Source organism: Lathamus discolor, chromosome 2, assembly GCF_037157495.1.
Source record: "Lathamus discolor isolate bLatDis1 chromosome 2, bLatDis1.hap1, whole genome shotgun sequence".
Classification (NCBI taxonomy): Eukaryota; Metazoa; Chordata; class Aves; order Psittaciformes; family Psittacidae; genus Lathamus; species Lathamus discolor.
The window spans coordinates 22,183,374-22,209,431 of record NC_088885.1 but is presented as its reverse complement, the minus strand read 5'-3'; the positions used below and the strand labels follow the sequence as shown (position 1 = coordinate 22,209,431).

At 40.6% G+C, this 26,058-nt stretch overlaps 1 protein-coding gene across 13 annotated transcripts in view; it reads right to left on the bottom strand.

Moving 5' to 3' along the window:
* Positions 1-26,058, bottom strand: part of RARB (retinoic acid receptor beta) — a 327,327-nt gene that overhangs the window by 43,356 nt on the left and 257,913 nt on the right. For 12 of the 13 annotated variants that reach the window (XM_065666116.1, XM_065666114.1, XM_065666117.1 and 9 more), the window contains one exon: positions 4,280-4,421. In XM_065666116.1, the coding sequence (XP_065522188.1) occupies positions 4,280-4,421 (142 nt within the window). Of the gene's footprint in view, positions 1-4,279; positions 4,422-4,632; positions 4,776-26,058 lie in introns of those variants that run through there. The other variant, XM_065666123.1, reaches the window with a different exon arrangement.

Here is a 26,058-nt window from a genome sequence, read left to right as displayed (position 1 = left end):
TGTCAATTTAAAACCAGAATTAAAATAAGTATATCAATTCATTCTATTACTCAGGAGCAGAATGCAATCGTATGTTCCGAGAAGCATGAACATTCAAGTATTCTAAGACTTTCAAGTCCGTGATAAAGAGTATCAGACATTTCTGCACAAGTTTAAGAAAAACCCAACCGAACCAAACTAAAATAAATACTGAGCACAAAAACTGGATTCTCTCCGCTTCATGGTAATTTCCCTGCATTCCCTCCTTTCCTCCTTCCCTCCCTCCAGAGAGGCTAATTGTAAGCAGATTTACACTTCAGTGCACTGAAGCAATCTGGAACAATAATTCTGTGCCTTTATAATTTTGCCCTATTAGAGTTCACTACATGAGACTTCTCTGCATCAGACCCTGGTATGCGGGCTGGGTGTACGTCTGAGGGGGACTCCAAAGATCAGCAAGCACAGTCACAGTCCTTGCTGCCTGCAGATTTCACAAGAGAGGGTTGAAGTGGAAGAGTTGCTGGGCTAGGCTGAGCAGCTGTGGCAGAAGGAAGTTCCATTTTCTTCCCGCTTGTACCCTGCAGTAAACCCAGTTTAGGTTTTCAGGGCAGGCTTCACCTTAGTAAGCATATGTTCCAGCATCCTGCTTGAAAGAGCCCATTATTGTTCAAGAGCTGTGCCCAGCTTCCTGCGTTCTCCCTTAATTGCACGAGGCAGCGCTGTACTCGTGACCCCACTCCAGCTCCCGAGGACCAAGGTCCGTACATCCAGGCAACAGTGTGCTGCTTGCTGACACCTGGGGTCAGGGCAAGGATGGTGCTTCAACATCGGCTCAGAGATCACGTAATAAAAGGGCAAAGGTTAGTTTCCTAAGGCTCGCCATCACATAATGAGCCACTGTCAGCCTCAGGAGCCTTCCTATTTCAGCAGCAGCAATAAAATCCTGTGTGATCACCATTTGTGTCTACATATTAATTAAAAAAATTAACAGGCTGGAAGGGTAAGAAGGACAGAAATAGTTTGGAGTGGGGATCAGAGCCTCAGCTGCACCTACACACTGCGGAGCACTCGCACGGTGCATGTGGATGCATGAACTGATGTGGGACAACCACACAACAAAACCAAAACCCAGGGCAATGCTGGTGGAGGGGCTGGCTCCAAGCATTTAGGGACAGGTCAGGCTGCAGGGACACAAGCTCAGGGGGTTCAGAAAGGCAGGCATATGATGAAATAGGTTACCCTGCTCTTGCGGGGGGGGTTGGACTAGATGATCTTTTGAGGTCCCTTCCAACCCTTGGGATTCTGTGATTCTGTGAAAGACAGCAGGGCTTTGTTTCAAGCTGTGTTTTGCCCCACTGCAGGATGATAAAAGAGTCATCACTATGCTGTTTCCCCTCACACTCTTTGTTTTGTCTACCTGGAGCACAAACCTTTTGCAACAGTGACTACACAGTGAAAGACAGTCCCTACATTGGCAGGATCCAGTGTCAGTGGGTCTTGCAGATACCATCGCAAGGCAAATAACTCCACTCCTGCCCTGGAGGCAGTCTTGTTATTGACCTGCCTTGATCAGATCTGGGGAGTAACATAAGGTCAAAGATAACTTTTTTTCCCCTGCATGAACAAAACAACCTATAAAGAAATGCAAATGTGGTGCATTCCTTCTATCTCACTTCATTCTCTAAAAGAAGATAAAAGCATACAAGGAAGACTCTACCTCTTCTCTTCCAAAACACTGCACCTCCATTCTTAAAAGTTTACCTATCACATTGGCTAGGCAGCCAGTTCTCATCTTATCTCTGATGATTGTGTGTAACCCTCATTAAGCTTAAAAAGTGTCACATATGCAAGTACTTTTGCATGCCCTTTAAAGACAGAACAAATAAACACAGAACTGTAGCGTTAAGCAGATTATTCTGTATACTGAAACTCTGCATTTACTCCTCCTTTGCTCCTGGGAACAGACCTTGTGGTTCCTATTTGCAGCTGCCCACCACGATTATTTCTCCATTTGGGACTGCTCTGAGCATTGCAGGCTTGTTTCCTATGAGACTTCCCTGATACCTTTTTCTGTCCTTTGTTCATGGCTTTCATGTTACAAGGGAACAGAAGACAGAAAACCAAAATGTGAATAGGGTACCAGGGTAAAAGAAAAAACTCTATTTGGTAAGAAAAAGCCCACTGATAAATGTGCTTTTGTTTACATAAACTTCTAAAGAAGCGGAGTAGAAACCTCGAGACATGTATGAAAGAAGGTGAAATAAGAAAACAGTTTTTCAAATCTCTTAAGAGATTAAAAGCTCCTGTTTATGAAGGGATAACATGGAATAACTTCAGACTTAGTTCTTAAACCCAGAAGACAACACACGCTGCATTCAAACTGATGACATTTTAAATAATTTCTCTATTCCTTTGCAAATGCCTTCTACAGAAATGCAGCCGGAGGACATCCCTCACTTCTCCCCAGTATCCTCTGTTCCCCCTCCAACCTGCTATCCTCCTTTCAGTGTCTGTAGTGGTTTGAGATAAAGGCAACTGCCAAAGGGCAATTTCACTCAGTTCACCCAAAGAAAAAGGCAGACCGAAACCTTAACTTCTGCTGGCAAAGCTCCAGCTACCCTATGGGAGAAAACAATCCATCATCCTAAAGGCAGTAAGTCTTTATACTTCACCCAAAGTAACTTTGGTTAATATGTTGGAAATACTGCTGGTATTTCTAAAACTTACTCTGGTGAGAAGTTACAGCATTTAGTAAGATTACTATTTCATATCGTGAATAAAATCCTTAAGAATTCAAGCTCAACAAGCCCTCATGCGAAAAAAGTCTTCTTTCTTCTCTTCCAAACTGCATTATACTGCTTTTATCAAGGAAAAAAAAAGCTTCACGTGCACAGATATCTATGTGGTCAAACACCTAACAATAAAATCCACCTCTTTCAGTCTCATATCTTTGTGCATCTTTGTATCTAGTCTACCTTCTACTTTACTCCCACGATGGTCGGCACTCCAGTAAAACTACACATAAGTATAGATAAATGCACTTCAGGCACATGAGAAAACTAGAAAACCCAGCAAAGACAGTGAAATCATGGAAATTCTAAGAGCTTCTCTTCCAGCTGAAACTTGATCGTGGCCCTTTTCTCAATAACAGCAATTTCAGATTTCCATGAAAAGGAGCTGGAAATGCTGCAAAGAAGTCCTAAAGACGCACCCGGTTCTTTCTCTGCTCCTCAACACTTCCCCTGAGAGGAGAGGAAGGAGAATGTGGAAGCGTTTATATTGGAATTGACTGACTAAAATCAGGAACATCCCTATTTAAACCACGACACCCTGATAGAGGTAAAATCCCTCAACAATCAAGCAAATCACTACACAAAAGATTTTTTGCTACTGCAATCATTCCAGTCAAAACTGAGAAGGTTTCAGAATCATTACCCCATAGATAGGGATCTGAGAACGCATTTTTAGCTACATTTCATGCTTGACAGGGATACCGATAAACTAGAAAAAGAAAAATCACAGATTTCTACCTAAATACTTTAAAACATTAATTTAAAGGGCAAACCAAAGATTTCTAGAAAAGGAGAGGAAAATCCTTTGGCAGTACCTTTATATAATCAGGTTTACTGGCTTTGCATGTTTAGAAGAGCACTGCCAGTTCCAACTAGAAAGAACAGAACACTCAAGGCCATTTCACCTTCAGTTTTGTGAAAGGGCACAAACTGGTGCTACTGCTAAGAGAAAAACCCCTGCCATAAGCATCAGCACTGGCACAGGGGAGAAGGTGCAAGGCTGAAGAAGTCTGCTTCCTGCCAAGGGGAAGCCCTTATGAAATAATAGCCTGCGTTGACCTCAGGCCCAGCAAGACCATGAGTGGGTCTGCAAGGCAGAAGGAGGACGGAAAACTCTGATGAAGTTTAAGAAGCCAGTGCTGTTGTGCTTACACCCTTGCCCCAAGAAGCTATTTCTAGAGCACATGGGAGATAATCCAGTCTAAAGCAAGAATCTCTGCATTAGTTCCTTTAGAAAACCTGGCAAAATTATCCACTTAGGCGTTCTTACACCCACACAGGCAGTGTGTTGCAGTAAAAGTTCTTTACTGACGGCATTTAGGCTGCAAAGTTCATTAAGTACAGGTCTGAAGTTGTGTACAAAATTCATACTCCTTTCTCTGCATATGAATGCAGATAACAGCTTCAAGAACATAATGGCAAAACATTTTTCTCCCTTGGGACTGCTGTATATATATATGTATATATAGGATATGACAAACAATGAATTGTTTCTGGAGAAAACTTACATTCTTTGGACATTCCCACTTCAAAGCACTTCTGTAGTCTGCAGTACTGGCAGCGATTTCTGGTAACTTTATTGATAACACAGTTTTTATCTCTGTGACATGTGTAAACCATGTTCTTCTGGATGCTCCTGCGGAAAAAGCCCTAGAATCAAGAAAAAAAAGAAATCAAACTTCTGAGCTTCCCATAACCCTTAGAGACAGGCACTAACATTGCTTTAAAATAACAAAATAAATTCAAAGTTATGGCTGAAGTATGGCATCTTTAAAGACTCAGTCTTCTTATAATTTAGTACTGTTTCTTCAAACAGAAGACTCTTGTCTTAAATAAAAACTAATTAAATAATGCAACGTACGGCCAAAATAAACAGAACTAGAACTAGCAACAGCATTCAGGAAATTAAGGCCCAGATTTTACAAAAAAGCTCAAACAAAAATAGTTTTGGCTTATGGCTGTAGTAATGAGTTCAGTAAACAACAGCCTTCCTAACAGATCCACTTGGAAGGCAAACACTCATCCAACAACCAACAGCCTCTTTCAGCCTGAAGGTCCCATCTATTTTTGTTGCTGCAGAGATTCCCTGATTTGAATGCTGCACGTAAAACGAGAAACCCAGGTCTCTCAGCTGCTGGAACTCCAACAGCAATTAATGAGGCTTCTGCAGGTGGAAGAGTTCTAGCATCAGGTTATTGAGTTGTGAACTTGTAAAAGGTGCCAATTACAGCATTTTTTTCTTATTCAGATACAGCTGTGAAAATAATCAAGTAATTACACTGATCTTGAGCAGAAATTAAAGAAAACTAGAGGTCTCATTTATACTTAAGTAACACCATTTGACTGGGTTCCTCTGACAAATAAAAGGGAGAAAACCAGCTATAAAGGTTAGGAGGCATGAAAAAAAAAAAGGCAAAACCCAAGTTATTTCTCTATCTGCATGAAAAACCAAACTTCAGATAATACCACGTAATAATGAAGAGGAAAAAAACCAACAAAAAGGTGATTACAGTTTAGATCTGAACCCACAGATATTCAGTGAAAGCATTTCTGCAACAGAGATTCGGAAATTTGACAGCACTATTTAACCTTCTCACTCAGATTTTGAATATCATTTCAACAAGCACCAGGGTCAAATTTCAGTCAACATCATAGTATTATGGAAGAACGGTTTGCAATTTAATATTTGCTGAAGGGCCTGAGAGGTTAAAACTCTGCAACGAGCCACATGTTTAGACCCTACAGGGAAACAGTAAACTTCATGCAGCAGACGATAGCTCCACGCCCACAATGCATTTGTCTAAAGATGCAATCATGGTAAGCTACAAAACTGGCTCTCCTAGAAACACTCACCGAGATATGCAGGTAGTAAAAAGTCCAAAACCCCTATTGTTCAGAGTTAACTAAGAGAGTTTCTGGCCATATGATCAGGGAGTGGTAGGGCAGGCACAGTCAGTAAGGGCTGGCCGTAAATTCCTCGCACACCCAACATGATATAGATGCTAATGTTATGAAAATACCTCAGATTCACTCAGAACTGAAAAATGTCATTTTAATCACGTAACCCCTTTCTGCAGGTCTTGCACAGGCAAGCCTCATCCTGAGGTTAGCTCCTCTGACTTAGAACATACTTGATACTACCATCAAAGAGGTAAATAAAAACTCTTCACTTCTTTCTTTTCCTTAAGCTCTAAACAGAGAAGAATTTAAAGCTATTTGTTTAGACAATTAAAATTCTTTAAGTCATCAATAACACTGCTATTTTATATTCCAGCCGTTTATTCGTTAACACTGCTTGAATCTTTGCAATGGAAAGCATGGCAAACGTGCATACATTTTCTTACTTGCCAAGAAGAAAATTTATGGTGATATTCACTTACTACTTTCTTCCTTTGATATTCCCCTAATTGAGATGCCCAGCTCTGTGGCAACTGCTGATGATGCTAACTAGAACAGTGAGGTGTCTAGGGCATCTATTTTGGTTTAATTCAACAGACAGAAAGCGTGAGCTGTGTTGGTTCAAAGGTCTCTGCATTGCTTATTCAGTCACCACTTTTTAGTTGGAAAAAGGCAGGGAAAGGCAAGAATAGCATCTTCCCCTGAAGCCACCCAGCTTGATCCAGTGCTGCACGTAAATTAACACCCACAGTCAAGGATGGAATAACTCTTCTACCACCAGCCTGACAAGGAGAAAACAATATGGCTCAAACAAACAAAAATGACCATGTCAGTTGACTCATCATGCTGAACAAGTGGCATAATTACAAAAAAACCCAACCCCCAAAGCCTCCTGTTTGCCTGCACATGTTTTGGGGCACAAGCTGCCGTGCATCCATGCTCAAGAGGCTTCTGGTTTACTGACACAGGCACTACTCAAAATGAAAGATGAGCTTCAAAAGTGTCACCCAATACAGAGAAAAGAGAAAACAGCCTCCTCTAAATAAACATCTACTTCACCAAAATATAACCAGCAGCTAATGATACCCACTGACTGATCAGTTGTTCCGTAATTTAGATCAAGGTTCTGCATCCTTTTAACCTAGGGTTTAATTACAGCCCACCAGGAAGGAAAGCAGAGGAGGCTATCTCAGTCGCTACCATACAACATTGACCACACAGTCCAAAAGAAAAAGGTGATCCAACTTCCACAGACAGCAATTATAAAGCATTCATGAACTCATTACTAGTATAAAAGGCTAAAGAAGAACAAACTCAGAAAGAGATCTCCCGGTGGAAATGAAGGCAGTTTCTTCAACAGCTTAACCTCCACGATCAATGTCCTACAGAGTGAAAGATACAGATGAATGAGAGCATTAATCGTGGAAGCTTTGCCATTTTGCAAATTACTTTTTAACACCTGTATTTTATTTTCTTCTCGTCGCTACCCACAAAACAGAAAGAAAAATGAACTTGTTCACATAAAATGTTCAGGCAAAAAAGAAAAAGGTTTAATGTGGTCTTGCCCAAAACTAGTGACATGTTTCTCAACAGTTATGTTAATGCCGACTCCCTGTGTACTCTTCTCTAAGACAACACTGGAATACGATTTCTACTGAGATTTGTTGCAAGCTGATTTTAAAATCTCAGCAAGACATCACCAAAAAGATTTATCTTTAAATTTTCCTTCAGGCAGGCGCTGAAAAGAATGCCTAGATTATACATGTGATTTTGTTTCTTTGCATACAAGCTCCAAACCAAAGCCATTGTAAGGGGAGTGATATGATTTCAAGCACTGGCAGGCAAGGAGTGTGAGGGCTTGATTTCCCCACCCGCCTCCATAACCTGTCCTGTTCAGCCCTAAGTTTTGCAAGCAGGGTCATGCTCAGAAACATCTTGTGAATCTGACACTGGGCTAAAAACCAGACAGTGTCCTGTCTATCCCCCTGGCGGGGCGGGCGGGAGCAGTTTGGATATCACCTGCTTTGGTTACCTGCAGCTCTGCAGCAAGAGAAAACACTGCAGGACACGGGGTGAGCAGAGTGGGAGCTTGCTGCCAGTTAGACAGAACAGCACATTTAAACCATTTCAAGGCTGGGATACAGGTAGCACAGGTATAATGCACAGGCCTGTTCACTAAATATAGCAAAGTTAGAAGCAAGCCTAAGTTTTCCTCCAGCTGCTTTTTTGTCAGATGATTTCCATCTGATCTCACAACGCCACCAGCTTCTTCAAAGCCCAAGAAAATCTGAATGCGACCTAACCTTAAGAAGTAGTCAGAAAATTCAGAGACAGCAAACCACCATTGCTTATAAACTGATCAACTTCTAGCACCTACTGGCTCTTGGAAAACAAGCTCCTACTTACTACTGTAATACATTCACCTGGAAAGGAATTTGGCTGAATATTTACATGAATAATTTTCAATGCAAATATTTTTAGCATCCTGCCCAAATTAACACCTTGTGATGGGAGATGAGACACTGCTGTGCCAAAACCAAGCACAAATAGTTCTCTGTAATCTAAAATGCCTTATGAATATATATATATTAAAAAAAAAAAATCTGTGAGACATAAAGCATCACTGCCATACATAATTGTTTTCAATAGCACTTACAAAGTACTTGAATTTAAAGTAGAGGAAGCAACCGAAGGTCTGTCAGGAGCAGTGATGTGTTCTAATATTCCTTTTATCCACAACTTTTGAAAGGCATATGGATCTTGTGTTTTTATTTTAGCAAAGACAAACAAAGCTTTGCAGAAATCACACTTTCGCATTAATTCTGTTCTTCGTAGCTGCTTCTATTGACACCCTTTGTACACAGCATTTTGGACAAATATTTCAATTTTTAATCTCATCTTTTCTGTGCACCACACAGCGCTCCTCCCAGGCCCACCAATCTTGTTATCTTAATGGATGACAGATAGAGTATCACTCTGACCATGCCACATTAGGCGTCCTCATTTACGGAGTGCAAGGAAAAAATGCTGAGTATAAATTATTCAGGAATCTATTGTATCAGCGTGTGTTCTCTGAGCATCCACCACTGGCAGAGCAGGCAGATTATTTTTCACTTTTAATTGTGTTGCTATCTTATCTGCCATGCTGAAAGCAGAGTGATATGTGAAACCATATGCATCAAGCAGCAAATAAACCCAGTCTACTAGGTCTGTTGCTTAGACCTAAATAACCTATCTAGTCAATCTAACTTCAAACAATGCCATAAAAAAACCCACCTCAACCCACTCACCTCTCACTTTCTTTGTATTTGCCTGCCAAAATTAGAGAGCTCTGCACGCAGCAGTGGTGCCCACAGAGAATACTATTTCAGTGATATTTTGTATGCCAATATGCCACTGGCTATCTGAATACGAAGGAGGTCATTAAGGATGAGCCCTCAAGATAATGTGAAGTGTTTAAGCCTATGAAGTCTTACGAATTGTTAGCATGAACTGCTACCATTATGCATCCGAAAGGGATACAACCACCTCTCCTTCACTGTCCAGTTGATTTTGGCAAGTCAGACGATTCAGAGTTCAGGTTATGCACATCGCATGAAGAGATGGATCATTTGATCTCAGCAACGTCTTAAAAACATTTTGCCAGCATTGGGCATGCCAGATCTTACTTGCAGATGTGGTGAGCTTACGAGCTGCAAACTTGCGCTGCAAGCCAGGGACACCGTAATCAGCAGAGAAGGGCTATTGTGAGTGAGCTCAATCTGTTTCAACAACCTGCTTATTTCATCTGGTTCAGCTTTGATTGCCCGCAAATACAGGCAGCCAGCTACAACTCCTGCAGATTTAGAGGCCATTTGTTGGTAAATTTGCAAACTAAGCTTCTGAGTGTGTTGCTGCTTTATCGTAAAAGAAACAAATGAGTAGGAAGGACTTTTCTATCATACAGTTTATCAGTCACTTATAAACTCTGACTGGCAGAGCTCTGAAGGGAAAGATAAAAAACAACAACAACTGAAAAGAACATCCAGCCCATAACCTACCTGAAATCTCTTCCACTGGCTTTATTCTGAAATAGTGGCTGTGTGAATATGTACCTTTTTTACAAAATAAACCTGTTTGTGATGCATAGCCTCTTTTCAATCCATTTATTTTAATCATTCAAGCTACCCTTTATCCTTGCTAACCCTGTAAAATGCACTTAGGCAAAGTCAAGTCCCCCACTCCTGCTCTCTCTGGAGCATCAACAGAGACATTTAAGGTCTCTCTCAGCAACGAGATCTGCACAAAACTACTTTGCTCTGTGTCCAAGGAATTGCCCAGGTATGTTCACAAAGTGAATGCAGTTTGCAGTATGTTTATTAGAGGTAACAGCAGCCAATGAACAAAAAAAAACCCTCCCTCACAAAATCCTGGTAGGATCAGTGGTCAGGTTAGGGCAGAGACACACAATTTTTAGTTGTTAACCAGGAATAGTTGCTCTGAAATACCTTGATAACACGCAATCCCACAACTAGAGTTGCATAGAAAGGCTCGCAAAAGACCTAAACCCCCTAACATACACTGTTAGCTGACTCTGTATAGTCCAAAAGACACTGTAAAATGGCTGCAGCGAGAACATGAGACGCCACAAGTAATGCAAGCTGCCAAAGCAGCTATCTAAAAGGAAGCCAAAACGAGCGCATTCCCAGATGCACAGGACTTTTCCGGGATGTCCGCACTGTCTATCATGCTTTGGAAGTTACTTCTTGCAGAATAAACAAATTAATTGTCTGACATTGCGGCTGGAAACCACCGCTGGCGCAAAATGGAAGCAGCTACAACAATAAGTAGAGAAAGGCTCACTGCCAGGAAGCAAGGAAATTGTGCTGATGATGTATGTCAGGGCAGGACAGGCAGATCTTTGCAAAAACAAATTAATAAATGTTGTTAAATGTCAATAGCTTGTAGAGAGCACCTAGAGATGCCTGGCAGAAGAGGGGCACCAGCCCACTCTGAAAAGTGCTTGAGGTTTGTCTGTTGCTGTTATTTCCAGCAGAAACTGCTCACCATCCACATTTTATTCCATCTAGCTATCTATTCTGCAGATGAAGAGCAGCCATAACCTTCCATTGAAACTATTTTTAAATTATTAGGTTTTTTTTTAAATTGACAGAACTTGAAACACTTCATAAAAATAAGCACGTGTTATCTCATGTTTTGCATACGGGAATCCAGAACTGTGGACCTAAAAGCAACCCACTAGGAGGGAAAAAAGGCTTATTTCCTTTTCATTATTTTTACACAAATGGACAAGTCTGAAAGGTTTCAGGATCTTTTTCATGAGGGACACTCATCCTCATCCACTACTGCAAAAAATTCCCCAGCAAAGACAGAGGAGGCCCTACCTGATAAATCCTAATAGTTTCTAAGGTAAAAAGTATTGCGAGCCTCAGAGGGCAGGAAAAACCCCAGCCAGTTTTGAAGGAAATTATTCATGGTGTTACTAATGCCAATTAGCCATTAGCCACTGGTAAGGCTGGAAACAAACCTCATTTTCCATGGTGCCCCACACCAACATATACTCTGATTACACAAACCTTGGCTTAATGTTAAAAATATGCTCCAAACAATCAAAACTGTCAGGTGGCAGAGAGGCAGCTACTGACGAAAAAAGGGGAGATGTGTTCAATCAGGTACAAATCTGCAGCAACTGGATTTCTCCAGCAAAGGTACCGCGGCATCCCTCAGACCATGTGTGGATTTCTCCACAATTTCAATTTTCACTGAACTTCTGACCTTTTTAGCAAATACGTCAAAGTCGCCAGACAGAACAGTCATCACCCTGAAACAATATGTGAGGGGAAGGAACGGCTGAGATTTTCTGCTTCTCCACTTCAGTAATTTAAACAGAAAGGAAGGCACTGGTGTGCACTTCCATCTGCTTTCTTCAAATTAAAAAAAAAAAGGAGATGAAGTGTATATAATTAAAAAGTTACAGTTAACTTCCTGTCAGTAACGTCTGTAGGATGATTTTTGGCCTGCTAGCAAACTCCAGATGGGAAGAGTAATGAATATAATTTAATACGAATAACAGGAGATCAGAGAAACGCTTTTCTGAGCTGCAGCGCATTGAGTTATTTCACACAGTTTAATGGAGAACTCAGGAATGAATTATTGAATTTTGCTATTTTCTTATACTTTTGTTTATGCAAATCAATTCCCTTTAACCTAATTTGTAGAGGACCAGACCTATAACCCAATAAAACCATAAACTGTCACTAGGATGGCCGTACAACTGGCTAGCACTTATCCAAAGGGCTGTATGTTGTTAACTGCTCATCGTTTTTTTCTCTCTTCCCCTCCAGTGCCTCAGGATTTATACCACCAATTAAGACAATAATGAGTGCCCCAGGTTGACCTCCCAGGAGCAAGAATTAATTAAGCGCAGTATTTCTTCGTAAAGAATGACACTTTTCCAAACCATTTATGTAGCTGTTCTCTTGCATGGCAGCACAGTATCAAGAAAGCCTTTCCAAATTGTTATCCCCCAAATGTATGACTGATTTTGGTTTATGCTCATCATTTCAGTCTCTGGTTTTATCCATTGGGCTTTCAAGTGGACCAGCTTCCAAGAACAATGTCACAATTTTACTAGACATAGAAAGAAGTAGACCTCCTAGTAAAAACAAACAGAAAATCCCCACCAAGCTACACCCACATGCAGTGACATGCAGATTCCTGCAGCAGGCAGGACAAGGAAGACTCATGTTAGCTATGCAATTACTATGCTGCAATTACTTGTAGTAGTCTCCCAAATTAGGCTCTCCATTTAGCTGCTGGCAGAGATGGAAACATGTGAAGAGAAAAGGACAAGCTCAGACACAAACCTACAAGATAGAAAGTATGTGCATGCTCCAAGGAAATTCCCTGCACTGGCAGGCTTTGCATGCTCCTCTTCCTCCTCCCCTCCCAGCCTTCACCACAAAGGCTTGAAGAGCTCCTGCACATATTTGGTACCACAGTCATTTCTCAGAAGAGGCACAGGAGCTTTAACTAATTGTCAGCCAATACAAAAAAAATCCCTGCATTTCAGCATCGTCTGAATTTACAGCGGAGCTAGCTCCTAACCCACCCAATCAAATGCTAACAGCTCAGCCAAAACAATGCAAACTATGCCACAAATATTTATATATCCCCCAAGCGTAATTCCCCTTGCTCTAGCAGAGAGATTTGCACAGTTTGCGTGCAGAGCCAGATGTTCTCTTGCTCTCTCCCCAACCCACCCAGAGCTAAGGCGGCACCCCAGCCTGAGCCTGGCCAGCCCAGTGGGTGCCCGTGATTGCTGGTGAAGAGCTGTCTCTGTGCATGCTGCAGTATGGCTCCCGCTTGTCTTCAAGACCCAGCATGTTTCTATGCTTTTTGTCCAAGCTAGGAGAGTTTTGAAATGTGCCCAAATCTGCAGCAGAGAAGTTTCTGAGAAGGGATGAAGTGACATCTGAAAAGAATGCAGAAAGCAGCCCAAAAATATTCAGAAGAAATATCACTGACATAAACATGCCAAAAATAAAACAGATGTCTTGAGCATTACGCTGCCTGGTACATTTTTCAGGCATCTATGTGAATGACTCATCAACACACGTTAATTATGTCCTCACACTATTTTTTCTTTTCTCTTAGTTTTGACAGTTGATGTCTAAACAAGTATGTTGTATCAAATATCTTGAAATCTGGCAAGTAATGTCTTGTACTTAGTACTTTATGCTACGCCCTCATTCCCTCACATTCAGTGACAAGCTCTGTTTACACAGAATTACCCATTAAAACCTTGGATGCCTGGAGAGTAGAAATCAGAGTTTAAGTAAACACCCAGAAACATGCAAGTCTGGCTCTCTAGTACTGGCAGTAGTCAAAGAAAATTACCTTTCCACACTACATCTGAAACTCATTACCAAAGGCGACAGCAGAGGGATGAGTTGGAGCTGGACCAGCTTGGCAAACCCACCATTTTTTAGCGTGAGATGGTGGCTATCCCCCTCTGCCTGGTTCCTGTACACAGTCACAGTACACACGGTCAAAATGGTCTCAACAACATGGAAAAGCAGGCTGAGGAAGGTGGATGAAATCCAGCCTGTGCCAGTGAAAGGGATTAGCAACTGCACAGACAGAGCCAGAGGAATCAACTGACTAGTTCCTCCAAGCAATAAGGGCTCTTTAGGTAACATTAATTGGAGGTATGTATCTCATTGCAAACACCAACACAAATCACACTGAGATGCTGAAAAAGCATCACAGCTTACAGAACAAATGCAGTGCTGCCTCCACCCTGACTGCTGCTGGGCACCACTATTCATTCAACCAAGCCGTAGGGAAGCAAGGGAGAGTCTGTGACTGGGCAACTTTGACAATGAGAAAACATGACCTTTCAGAGATGAGTGAATGAACTGGGACTATTAATCTAACACAGGAAAAACTTAGCAAGATGTTTTCTCCCTCCCCTGCCAGACTTTAATCAATGGCCAGATTCAAGCACAGAGCTCATATAATCACAGGACAATCATTCTTTCAGTTTACAAAAATCACATGGACTTGGGATAAGATAAAAGGTCTTTTTAGTTAGCTCATCCATTTGGCTCCTGGGCGCTGCACATGCATCTCTCTTGTTCACACAGCACTCCCCTTTCTTCTTTCCTTTCCAAAAAATACATAGTTTTCACTCTTGTTTCTATAGATGTAGCAGTTGCTGTGCACCACTATGGACAAATGTGTTATCAGTTAAGACCATTTGTAGCAGCATCTGAACAATGCCTTTATCCCCTGATCCAAAAAAAGAATTAAAAGAGTAAAAAAGTGGTAATGCTCATTCATTTAAAAAATTATGGGCTGCACAGTTATCTCTGAAATGTGCTGCTTAAATTTTCTAAATCTGTGGCACTACCACTGTTCTGGACCAGCAGAAAGCGCACAAGGATCACAGCACACTCTGAAGTGACAACCTAATATATATTTCTTATGGGTGCACAGGGCTCCAAAGCAAGTCAAACACTCCAGAGACAGGGAAGCCGTCTTCCCTGTTGGGAAGATTCATCTGGAGAGCAGCCAGCCAAGACACTCGGAGGAGGAGTGAACAGTAGCCCATTGGAGTGGCTGCAGCATACTATAAATCTCTGCTTTCCCTGGTAAGTGCCTGTAAGGAGGGAGAGGGAACCGGCCACAGCTGACAGTAATGGGTCCCATTAAATTGTCACTTTTAAAGAGACTTTGAAACAAGAACAAACTTGCTCTGCAAGGATTTGATCAGTTTTCCTGCCGCCAGGCAACGGCTGCCCCTGCTCATGTGCTGTGGTTGGGGGCTGCTGGCTCTCCCTTCCAGCGCTGGAAGGGTCCCCAACAGTCGCTGAGGTTCACTATAGCTGTAGTGACGATGCCGACTGCATTTACAAAAATCCAAATCTACATTTTTTTAGCACTACTTGCAACTGCTGTCTCACCTTTCAATTTATGTGTCCATTATTCTAGACAGGGGATCCAGAATAAATTTTCCCCTTTAAACCTAGGTATTATGATACATTTTTTTTATTGCATAATAACTTCTCCATTAAAATGTATTAAATGAGAAATTTTAAGCATAGCAACATGAAACTGTAAGAGACTTTATACATAAAAATGTGTTTCTACTTCTTAGCTGTCTTCTGAATTGAGCTGTGGAAATTGTGGGGACTCCTGCATATTGTCAAAGGGAAGAACAACTCACAATAGTGACCATGAATATTTGGCAGACCAGCTATAGCAGTATACAATTTAAATAACTACTATGCCAATATATCAAAACTAGCAATTACAGAATTGGATGCATGGCTTCTTCAACATTATAAACTTTTGTAAGCAGAGTACTGAGCTGCACAGATGTCACACCTAGAGGCGTCTTTTGTATATGGGAATTCCTCTGAAATAATCAGAATAATATAAAGAAGGACACAGCATGCATGTCTTTTCTACATAACTTAAGAAACAACGTATCCATACTTAAAGACTATAGTAAAATCCAGATACAAAGAGGGAAAGATAAGCACATGGGTATAACCTCAATTGTGACAGTTTCTTATTTTTGGAATGGCTAGTCAAATATGGAAGAGCCTTTTAGTAAAGTTTTTGTTTTGTTTTAGAGGGGGGAAGAAAAAGATGAATGTATACTGACTATTGGAAATACCAAATCTTGGAAAATTACATCTAATTGTCTTTCCTGCTATAGCACAGGATTGAAGTTTCACAAAGAGCAGCTCTGCAAAGCTGAACAGCTCTGGGATCCATGCTGCAAATTCAATTGCACTCCATTCCCAGAAGATGCTAGAAAATATTCCTTTAGGAAATCTGCTCAAAGGAACACTTCATTTGGGATTATAAAGAACCTCTGTTTCCATTAGCAGGTCAGACAGTAAGTGCAGAGAGCAATGGAAGGACACTTTCCAAGGCCAAGCAAAGTATCTTCTGCAAATTGGGAAGCTGACTGCTTATGACCTAGGTGATAGTTTACAATAACCAGAAAATATAGATAGATCTAGCTTTCAAAATCTAATCCAAAATAAGTAGCAAACAGAGAGCTGAATATCCACTTAACATGTAAGCAATTCCATCTTGTACACTTATGAAATACCTTCATTTTGCATTTACTTCTCTAAGATGTGCCAATCAGAAAATCTTTAAGTACTTGCTATATAGAACACAGGCTACAATTTAAAAAGATGCCTAAAGCAAGCAGAACAGTGAACCCAACCATCTTGCCAGCAGCAAAGTCAACACACTCGGCCAGAACCACACTCAGCAAACTATTGTACTCTCCCTCTCTTCCACGGAAAACACTTCACTTTCTTGAGGGCTCCAGCAAGCTATCCTAAATCTGAATTCAACAGCTCAATTGCTTGTATAGCCTTCTTCATCAATGTCTCATTAACCAGCTTCTTTTTAAGAAGTTCCAGAATTAGAAAATGAAATTAGAAAGCTAGTTCACTCTAATTTTATACGCTGTTCAGTAAGCATAAATATGGCATAATATAAAAAAAAGATAGGCTATTACTGCTACTATAAAATCTCAGATGTTTGCTCAGATATCCATATTTCCTTATTTGCTGAATTGTCCCTGCAAAAAATACTTCTAAAGGTCTTCCAATACTGTATTAAAGATGGTGGAAAGCTGAATTTTTTCCTACACTGTAACAACTTTCTGGGTGTGCATACAACAGCCTGTAATCCACATCTATAATTATAGGCCACATGTGGTCCTTAAACTAATAGAGAGCTATGAAATAGATTGACAAAGTGAGAACAAAATAAAAGGCTTTCCCCCCTCTCTTGTGAAGAAAATTGAAAATGTAAAATCCATTAGAACCTACTTAGAGGAAAACAAAACCGCCCTCCACATCCACTGCATGCATACCAGGGGACTTCTCAGTGGGCAAGTGTACCAGACTCAATCGCAGTCCACCTGCTTCTGGCATCTCTGGTCGGCATGTCACGATGTGATTTGCAGACAGCACTTTGACATGTACATATAATTTACTTAATTCTGTTGAAGCTGTTGCAAACCTTGCACATGTTACTGATCTGGTGTGAACCTCAGCTCTCACAGCCTTCTGCTAATAAGCTACAACAGCTATAAGCAGGTGAAAGTTGGATAGAAACGTGACAAACGCATCTGCAAGGACCTTTCTCACACATACGTTGGTGTGAGAAACCATGATTCATCTCCAATAACAACAGGTATATAAACATGTAAATTTGAAGGGGTTTTTTACAGTGTGTATTCTCAGGTACAGAGAGAGTCGGATACTACCAGAAGAGTAATAAGACTCAGCAATTTTAGTTTAATAATAATAATACTGAAAAAGCTAGCTGTTACAGTCCGGTTGTTTGCCAAAGACCCTGAAAACATATAAAAGGTCAGCAGGCATGAAGTTACATCTATATTACGAAATGCTCTTGGGAATAGTCATGAGCACTGTGGCTGGCTGATGTACCACATCTACCTTAGTTAACTCTTTCAGCCTCTGAAACAGGATGGCTGCATCCAACCTATCCACAGGAGTTAACCAGCACTAGCTGGTATAGCAGAAACCTTTCAGGTACACAGCAAAGCAAAGCAGTGCCCCGGAATGTGGCTGGTCACTGATGCACCATAGTTTCAGAGTCTGATGGTTCTTTTTCGTGAAGGCCTTCACTGGCTGTATTGGGAATACTGCACAGGAAGGGAGTGCAAGATTTTAGCCAATCAATTATATGCTGTTATTTGACAGTTCATGCGAAATAACAGTCATTTCCAGGTCCTGTTTCCACAGGACATTAGCCCTTGTGCTCACAAATAACTGAAGTGCTGTGGTTAGCACAGTTAGAAAGTAATCTGGGATAGTCTCTGTGTTTCTGTAGCACTGGCATCACTGCCAGGAAAAAAATAAAGTATTTAGTAAAAAAAAAAACGTTTTTACAGCTTAAGAGGAACCCCTGGTTTATGACAGAGGGCAACAGGCAGGATAAGAGGAATATTAGCTGTGGATGTTTTTGCTATACCCCCCTATAGACGCTGCTGCTCTTTGTCCATCTCTGCCCTCAAAGCTCAGCAGAGGGGAGCAGCAGAGGTATAATCTACAACTTGGGCCCAAAGCACTGGATATCAAATACGGCATTCAAGCACATAACACAAGTTTTATTTTTGTTACCTGTCATGGGTAGTGATTAATCCTTTTCTTCACTCATGTTATTCGCACAACCCAGAGAGAGATTTTAAAATATATGGCAAGACAACATTTTTGTTCCTGATCCCATCTATTTCAGCAAGTTTACTTGTTCTCGGTGGGCTTCCAATAAATATATGCGTCCCCATCCTTCAAAAACTCAAAATAAATTCAGTGTCTGGAAACAGTTTTATCTTCCAAAGAAAGAGAAAAGTTAATTAAGAACTTACTGAAACAGATACCAGCTTTTCACAGGACACCTGCTCCTCCCAGCTTTGTTATTTCACAAACTAAAATATCAAAACCAGCATTAAAACAATCAGGTCTCCTCTGACAGTACAAAATACATAAAAATTCCAGGTTTTGCTTCCTGCAAATGAATGGTGCTGAACATTCTTACACTGCAAAGCACCTACAGTTTAAGATTAGATGATATTAATAGGATGCACAAATGTATCTAAAAATTCATTTTTCACTTTCTAAGAAACGACTGTTGATTTAGCTGAAACTAGGAGCAATTTTCCATGATTTGAGGAATTTTTCATAGCTGTGCAAGAACGACAGCATGCATCTCTACTGCTGGCACTGTCACTTACTAATACAGCTTAAATTGAGACAAATACAGTTTGATCATTCAAGCTGATCTGTATTTTTCTTTGAACCAATAGAAGCTTTTACAATTGCATTGCTGCAAACAGTATTATTTCTTTCCCTGATATAACTTATGCTGTGCACATATTTTTGACTTCACATTTCTTTTGTTTCAGTTGCAGGTGATCAAAACATACCAGGAAAACAAAGCCAAACAAATATATGGAATTAGTCGGGTTTACGAAATTTGCTTTATTTATTTAGTAACTTAACTTTATTTAGTTAAGTAACTGAGAAAATTTTATGTCTGGATCCTTAATTCCCATTAAAGGGGCATAAATGCAGGCTGAAATATAATTACATTATAGCTAGAAGCTAATGTGCAGGAGTGGTGTTATCAAAAAGAGCTGCTGCTTAAGATCTTTCTACAATCCCAGAAATGCCTCAGAAAATGCAAATCTGTCATCATATGATGTAAGAGGCATTATTAAACCAAAAAGGCATCTGTCCTGAAGAACACTGATCCATAAAGGGAACTTCGCTATGAGAATCCCTAAAATAGTTTAGACCGCTCATCAACATTTCTTGCAGACCAAAGCATAATATCCTTGCCAGCAAACTTCAACTAAATAATACCCAGTACCACTCTCTGTCAGTAACGTTTTGTAAATCCAATGCTGATCATGAATTCATGGCCTGCAACAGGGGAACCCCAACACGCTCTGTCTTGATGGGCATAACCATGTGAGATATGATGGTGAATATTAACACAGTTGTGCTTTAGGCACCTAACCCAATGGCTCATATGGACACGTTCCTCTGAAGGGTGACCCAGTGTGGACCTAAATTTACATGTTCTGAATCAGCCATCAGAAGAGCTCCTTCCTCTCCACTGACTGTGTAGAGCCCAGTCTTCAAACTTAGGCAACTAATTTTGGGCCCAAAGTTGAGTGGTGGGACTGCCATCCACTGCATCTGTAAGCAAGTAAGATAAAGCTGTAAAAACAGATTTATCTTCCCTCAATTGCCACCAACCCATGGATGACTTCTAAAGCTGCCCCATCTTTGACTTCTCCCCTGCTGTCTTTCCCTGGTGTGTCCTCCTGCTTGCCTCACAGTTACCTTGGGCACAGAGTTCATGAAGACAGAACTTCCCATTTTTTCTCTTTGTGACATCACCAACCTCATGGCAACTTTTCTCCCAAGCTGAATATCCATATGGATCAGCAAATTTGGACAAACCCATTTAATTTTTTCTCTTTTTCTCCTTTATTTATCTTTTTCTTCTTCTCCCATGTGTATCTTATCTTTTTTTTCTTTTATGTGAGTCAGTCCAACAGAATTACAGATCTGAATTTCAGGGTTTATATCAATGCCGATTTTCCATACTGCTTAAAGTCTTTACAATAACAAAAAAGAAAGAAAAAATATTTGAGACAGGAAGGTGTCAAACAAATAGACGTATTTTCACAGCTGAAGACCTATGAAAATACATTAAATATGGCTACCCCTCTAATATAATGACCCCATATTTGATGTGATTTTATATGAAAACTCTGATGGAAGGAAAGCTACTCTTATTTTATGATAAAAGCCAACCTGGGATCACTTAGCACTGAAGTAGATTTACCTACATTTTTGCCTGTTAGCATCAATAACAGGCAGAGAGGCACCTTGATCATTCAGACAAAACTGCTGAACCATAAACCTATCTTATCCTCTTATGTGTTGTGTGCTTTTCTCTTCTGAAATCACTTAGGCATCTTTGAGCCCACTGAATTCAAGTCAGGAATCCGGGCAGGATTGCCAGCAGAGGAATGCCATCTTTTAAACATCTAGAACAAGAGACAAGGCTTTCAGAGACAGCTGAAGCTGTCAGAACACCAGCTTCTCCTCCTCGGATACACAATGATGGCGCTGTGTGGGGAATCCAGCCCACAACCCTCAGTCTCCTTTCTGCAAACCTGGCTACAATGAAGAGTCGAGTCAGGACCAAAGAGCTGAGCTTTCAGTGACAGCCAATCTCAGAGCCACTTGTACCAGCTGTATAAACCCAAGTTGCTCATTTTGTATGGAATTTGAGTGCTATCCAGCAACACCCACAGAGCCCCCCAAAAAAGATCTTAAACTGAGGTCATGAAACACACAAGTACATTCCAAAACATGCCTCTGAAATGTCACAGTCTACAAAATGGAAAGTTGCAAATAAGTTGAATACAGTCAATGTATGGTATTTTACATATGAAAAGATGGACTGGCTTTGGAATTACTCTTACAAAATACAAGTGCACTGTGAGGATCAGCTTGGTTTTGAGATTCTAACACACACACAAAGCCACTGACTGGCTATGAGGCACATGAGTCTTTTGCAGCATACACTCAGAAATAAACGCAAAGCCATGATTTTCCTTTTTAAAACCAGTTTAAAACACCCCCCCCCAAAAAAAAAAAAACAACCCACAACCTGTCTGCTGAATCTGGCTGACAAAATCGAGAAAAAATTGAGAAAAAAAATGAGAAAAAATTTAGAAAAAAATGAGAAAAAATTGAGAAAAAGCTCAGCCTTTTCTCAGCCTTCTGAAAGCTCCTATATTTCAAATTTGGAAGGCAAGAAGTCAGGTACTTTAATCTATAATCACAAAATTTTCAGCATGAGCATACTAGAATTAGCAAACAAGATAGCTTGAAACTATTTATACAGCTCCCAAACTTCCATTGTGGTTTGTAAGTGTACATGATGAAATACTCCTGTCCCTAAAAACTTTAAGACTAGTATATCAAAACAAGCCACAAAGAGACTTTCTAGTAGGCACAGTACTGAAGACTGGTAATGAATAAGAGAGAAGGATCACTTAAAAAAAGGGCACTTAGAATACAGAAAAAGTGTTTGGCAAAGGAGGCTAGGAGGTTGTTCCCAGGTACCAGAAAGAATAAGGTCCAAGGATGACAGTGAGTGGAAAAAGATGAAGTAAGGACCAATGTAATCACCATGCAAGGCAAACACAGCAATGACTTGTCAATGAAAGCAGACAAAGGCAGATTCTGGAGGAAAAAGGACAACGAATTGTGTGAATTGCAACGCTGCAGACCAGAAGTGGTAACTGCTCTATCCCTGGCAGGGTTCAAGGCCAGGTTGGACAGAGCCTTGGGTGGCATGGTTTAGCGTGAGGTGTTCCTGCCCATGGCAGAGGGGTTGGAACTGGATGATCTTAAGGTCCTTTCTAACCCAAACCATTCTATGATTCTATGAAATTATGTCATTGTGGCACAAAGTCTGAAAAAACTGCATGCCGTGAGTTTACAGTTGACGATGTCACTAAGAGAGAATGGAAAGTTCTGTCTTCACGAACTCTGTGCCCAAGGTAACAGTGAGGGCACACCAGGGAAAGATGGCAGGTGAGAAGTCAGAGATGGGGTAACTTTGGAAGTCATCCCTGGGTTGGTGGCAACTGGGGGAAGATAAAATTTCCAGTGCAGTGGTTCCCAAGCTGAACATCAGAAGGACATAATCACCATCCACAGCTCTCCAGGGTCTCCTGGCTGGGAGGGTATCCATTAATAATAAGCAGAATATTGCTATAACCTTCCCCATCAGTCTACCATAAAACAGGTCAGTAGCTGATGCTTTTGAGACAAAAAAGCAAAGAAACAAACTGAACCTCAGGGAACAGCATAAGCAAGTGGATAAAGAGCCATTTAAGGAGACATTGAGTAAATCTAAGCAAAGCAGGAGGAGAATCTAAAAAGCCCTGAGAGCCAGGAAAAAGCAAGTCTGCTAGAGCACCCCTCCTACGATAAATGGCTGGGAGAGCTGAGACTGTTCAGCTTGGAGAAGCTAAGACTCTGGGAAGACCTTACTGCAGCCTTTCAGTTCTTAAAAAGGGGCCTATAAGAAAGATGGGGAAAGACTTTTATCAGCGCCTGCTGTGACAGGACAAGGGGTGGTGGTATTAGACTAAATTACAGGAGATTCAGGATGGATATGAGGAAAAAATTCTTTACAATGAGGGTGGTAAAATACTGGCACAGGTTGCCCAGGGAGGTGGTGGATGCACCATGCCTGGAGACATTCAAGGCCAGGCTGCATGTGGTTCTGGGCAATCTGATCTAGTTGAAGATGTCCCTGCTCATTGCAGGGGGGTTGAACTAGATGACATTTGAAGGTCCCTTCCAACCCAAACTATGATCAACCCAAAACCTGGAGGACAGTAAGCTGTACCTTTGCACTAGATGGAGACTGCTAATGACTGTGACAGCAGCTCCACTGGAGCTCAAAGAAGAAAGGCAAAGGAGAAGAAAACAGAGAGAAAGAATGAGAAGAAAACCAAGGGAAAACCAGCACAAAAATACAAGAGGAATGGGACCCTAATTAGATAACTATGATACGAGCAGAGTTTTTCATTTGTGTTTCCCTTGAGAAACAAGACTGTCATGAGTTTGAAGGGAAAGGTAATGAGTCAGAAAGGAAAAAGGAAAAGACTTGAGGAAAGGACCTCATAGCAGAGATGCAATGCAGAAGGAAAAAGAAGTGAGTTTAAGGCTAAATGTCACAGAATAGAGATGTAAAATCATGTGAAGAGAGTAACACTGGAAACAGAAGTGAGGAAAAAGAAAATGGCAACAAGGTCAGAGGCAATAAATTAAAAAGAAAATAAAAAGAATTAACAGATTTGGTTGACATTTTAGTCTAGCTTCTTATAAAATGAGCTTTGTGCATCCCAGGAGTCTGTAAGCGAGGTTGCCTCTCCCCATCCCAACAGCTTTTGAACCTGACGGTCAGCTTCAGTAAAACTCCAAATCTTGAGGAAAATAAAATCCTATGAAATTGCATGGAGATGGGTGTTGAGGTAAAGGAGAAATCCATTTGTGTTCCCTAACTAGATTAAAATCTGTAACATGAATTCTTCTTTATTATTGCTTGCTTATTCACCAGAGAATCAGCATGTAACTCCAGCTCCCTACCAAGCAGAAGCTTTTAGTGAAATATAGGCTCTCTAATAAACCTATGTTAACCAACTGAAAGGCAGAGATCCGAAAGAGAAAAGGCTTCCCCAGTAGCAGTGCTCAATATACAGTACTTATTGAAAGATGAAAAGCAACTGAATAGATTTTTGCATTAAGAAGGCTGGAGAAAAAAAGAAGCATCATGAACTGATATTGGGAACCAAGGGTGAAGGTAAGCTTGAGCACAGGCTGAAGCCTGGATGGCTAGAAATAAGTACAAGGTGGCAGCTTTGTTATCATACAGTACCAAGTAATGCTTGTCTGAAAACAAAGACAGAGCAAAGACAAAGGAAAACAAAAATAAAACCAACAGTCCAAAAGGGCTTAAGTGAAAAGGGTAACATTCTTCAGAGAAGGAGTAGGAACTGCAAGAGTAGGGGCTTCTGAGGCAGTCTCTGGTGATGTGGCCATGTACTGCTGTCTGCTGTCATCCATCCATCATCCATCTCTTGACCTGAAAGCTCAGACAACTTTTAATGCTGATGTGGTACATGACTGTCCATCAAAGGTGCCACTGGTTGACTCAGTAGTCTCATCATATTCTTTGCCAGCTTCTAGCACTCATAAAGGAAGTTGATTCAATCAGTAGAAAAGATTCATAAAATACTAGTTCTACCTGTTGAAGAGCTAGCATCAACTAACCCAAATCTTACCAGTCTCAAGCAGCCAAGTTACAGCTTTGAAATCTCGTTATTTCCCCTAGGCTGACAGGTTTTCTATGTAGCTAATTTTTAATTTCTTTTTCTTTTAACAGCAGTTATTGCTAAGTACTGAATTACCCCATCTTGCAAATTAGCAAGTGAAGACGATTTCGTTGTTGTTGTTGCTGTTGAATGATGGCTAGCACATTACAAGATGGGTTTCTTCATGTATTTTGACAAGTGCAGTCTTGCTTTCATCACACATGAAAATGCTTTGCAGTATGCCAATAAAAGACCTACAGCTTATTTTTGCATATTTTTCAAATATAACGAAGTCTTAGGGACATGTGACCTTTCTGCCACAGTCTGCAATTATGTCTGCGCTTAGAGGGAATTTGTGGGTGAGCAAATGACACCACCATCTGTGTGTTAGCATCTGAGTATGATGAGAGATCCTATTTAATGAAATTAGCTACAGCACATTCTTACCATAGCTCTTCCTAAAAGACACATTTTGATGGTTTTGTGGCATCTAAAAGAAAAAAATTCCAGACATGATACCCAAGGAAAACCTCGATATCAGAAAGACATTTTAAAACCAAGGTGAACTTGAATAGTTACTTTCATTACTTCAGTATCTACAGCTATGAAACAGGGAAAACCAGGCTCCAGTCCCATATTTTTTGCCTGACACAAACCCAGGACTATGATATGTCACTACAAAAGGCCATTAGCATGGAAGAAGTTGCAGGTTCAAATGATAAAGTAAAAATGGCTAACTGCTCAGTATCTGAAAATATTATCACATCTCACAAAAATAAACCAGAAAAACACCTTTTATTAATTTATCCTAATTATTTATATGGATATAGCACCTGTCACATTTTGGCATACATTAGTATCTTTACTGTACTAAACACGACACAACTATTTTAATTTGAAGGATGGAAATCATAGGTCTTATTTTAACTGTTAAAGAACATTGCAATACGGTGCCATAACTAATGAAGTTAAATATGAGAGCATCTGTCCTATAATATATTTCTTCAACATCTTTAACACTACCTTATTTCTTGCATGCTTACTGTTCACTGTATGCACATCTCTAATTATTGCCTTACACACATGGCTTAGCTGACATTCCTTCTCTGCTGTGTATCTTTTTAGATATTCTTTACTTTAGAACAGTGTATTGTATTATCAAATCCTATGGACAGTCAAGTCATCTTCTGACAATCGGAGCATTGGAAAGCAGCTAGCAGATGTACCAGCCCTGTAGTCTGCCAGATTAAATTTTGTAAATACCAACCTGCTAATGCTCAAATTCCCAGTTTGATTTGGGATTAGTCAGATAGTTAGAGTCTATGCCAAAAACTTCCAGATGATCAGATCCTGTTCCCAAATTCTACCCCCTAGATACACAGAGCAGCACACAGAAAAAGGCTGAGAACA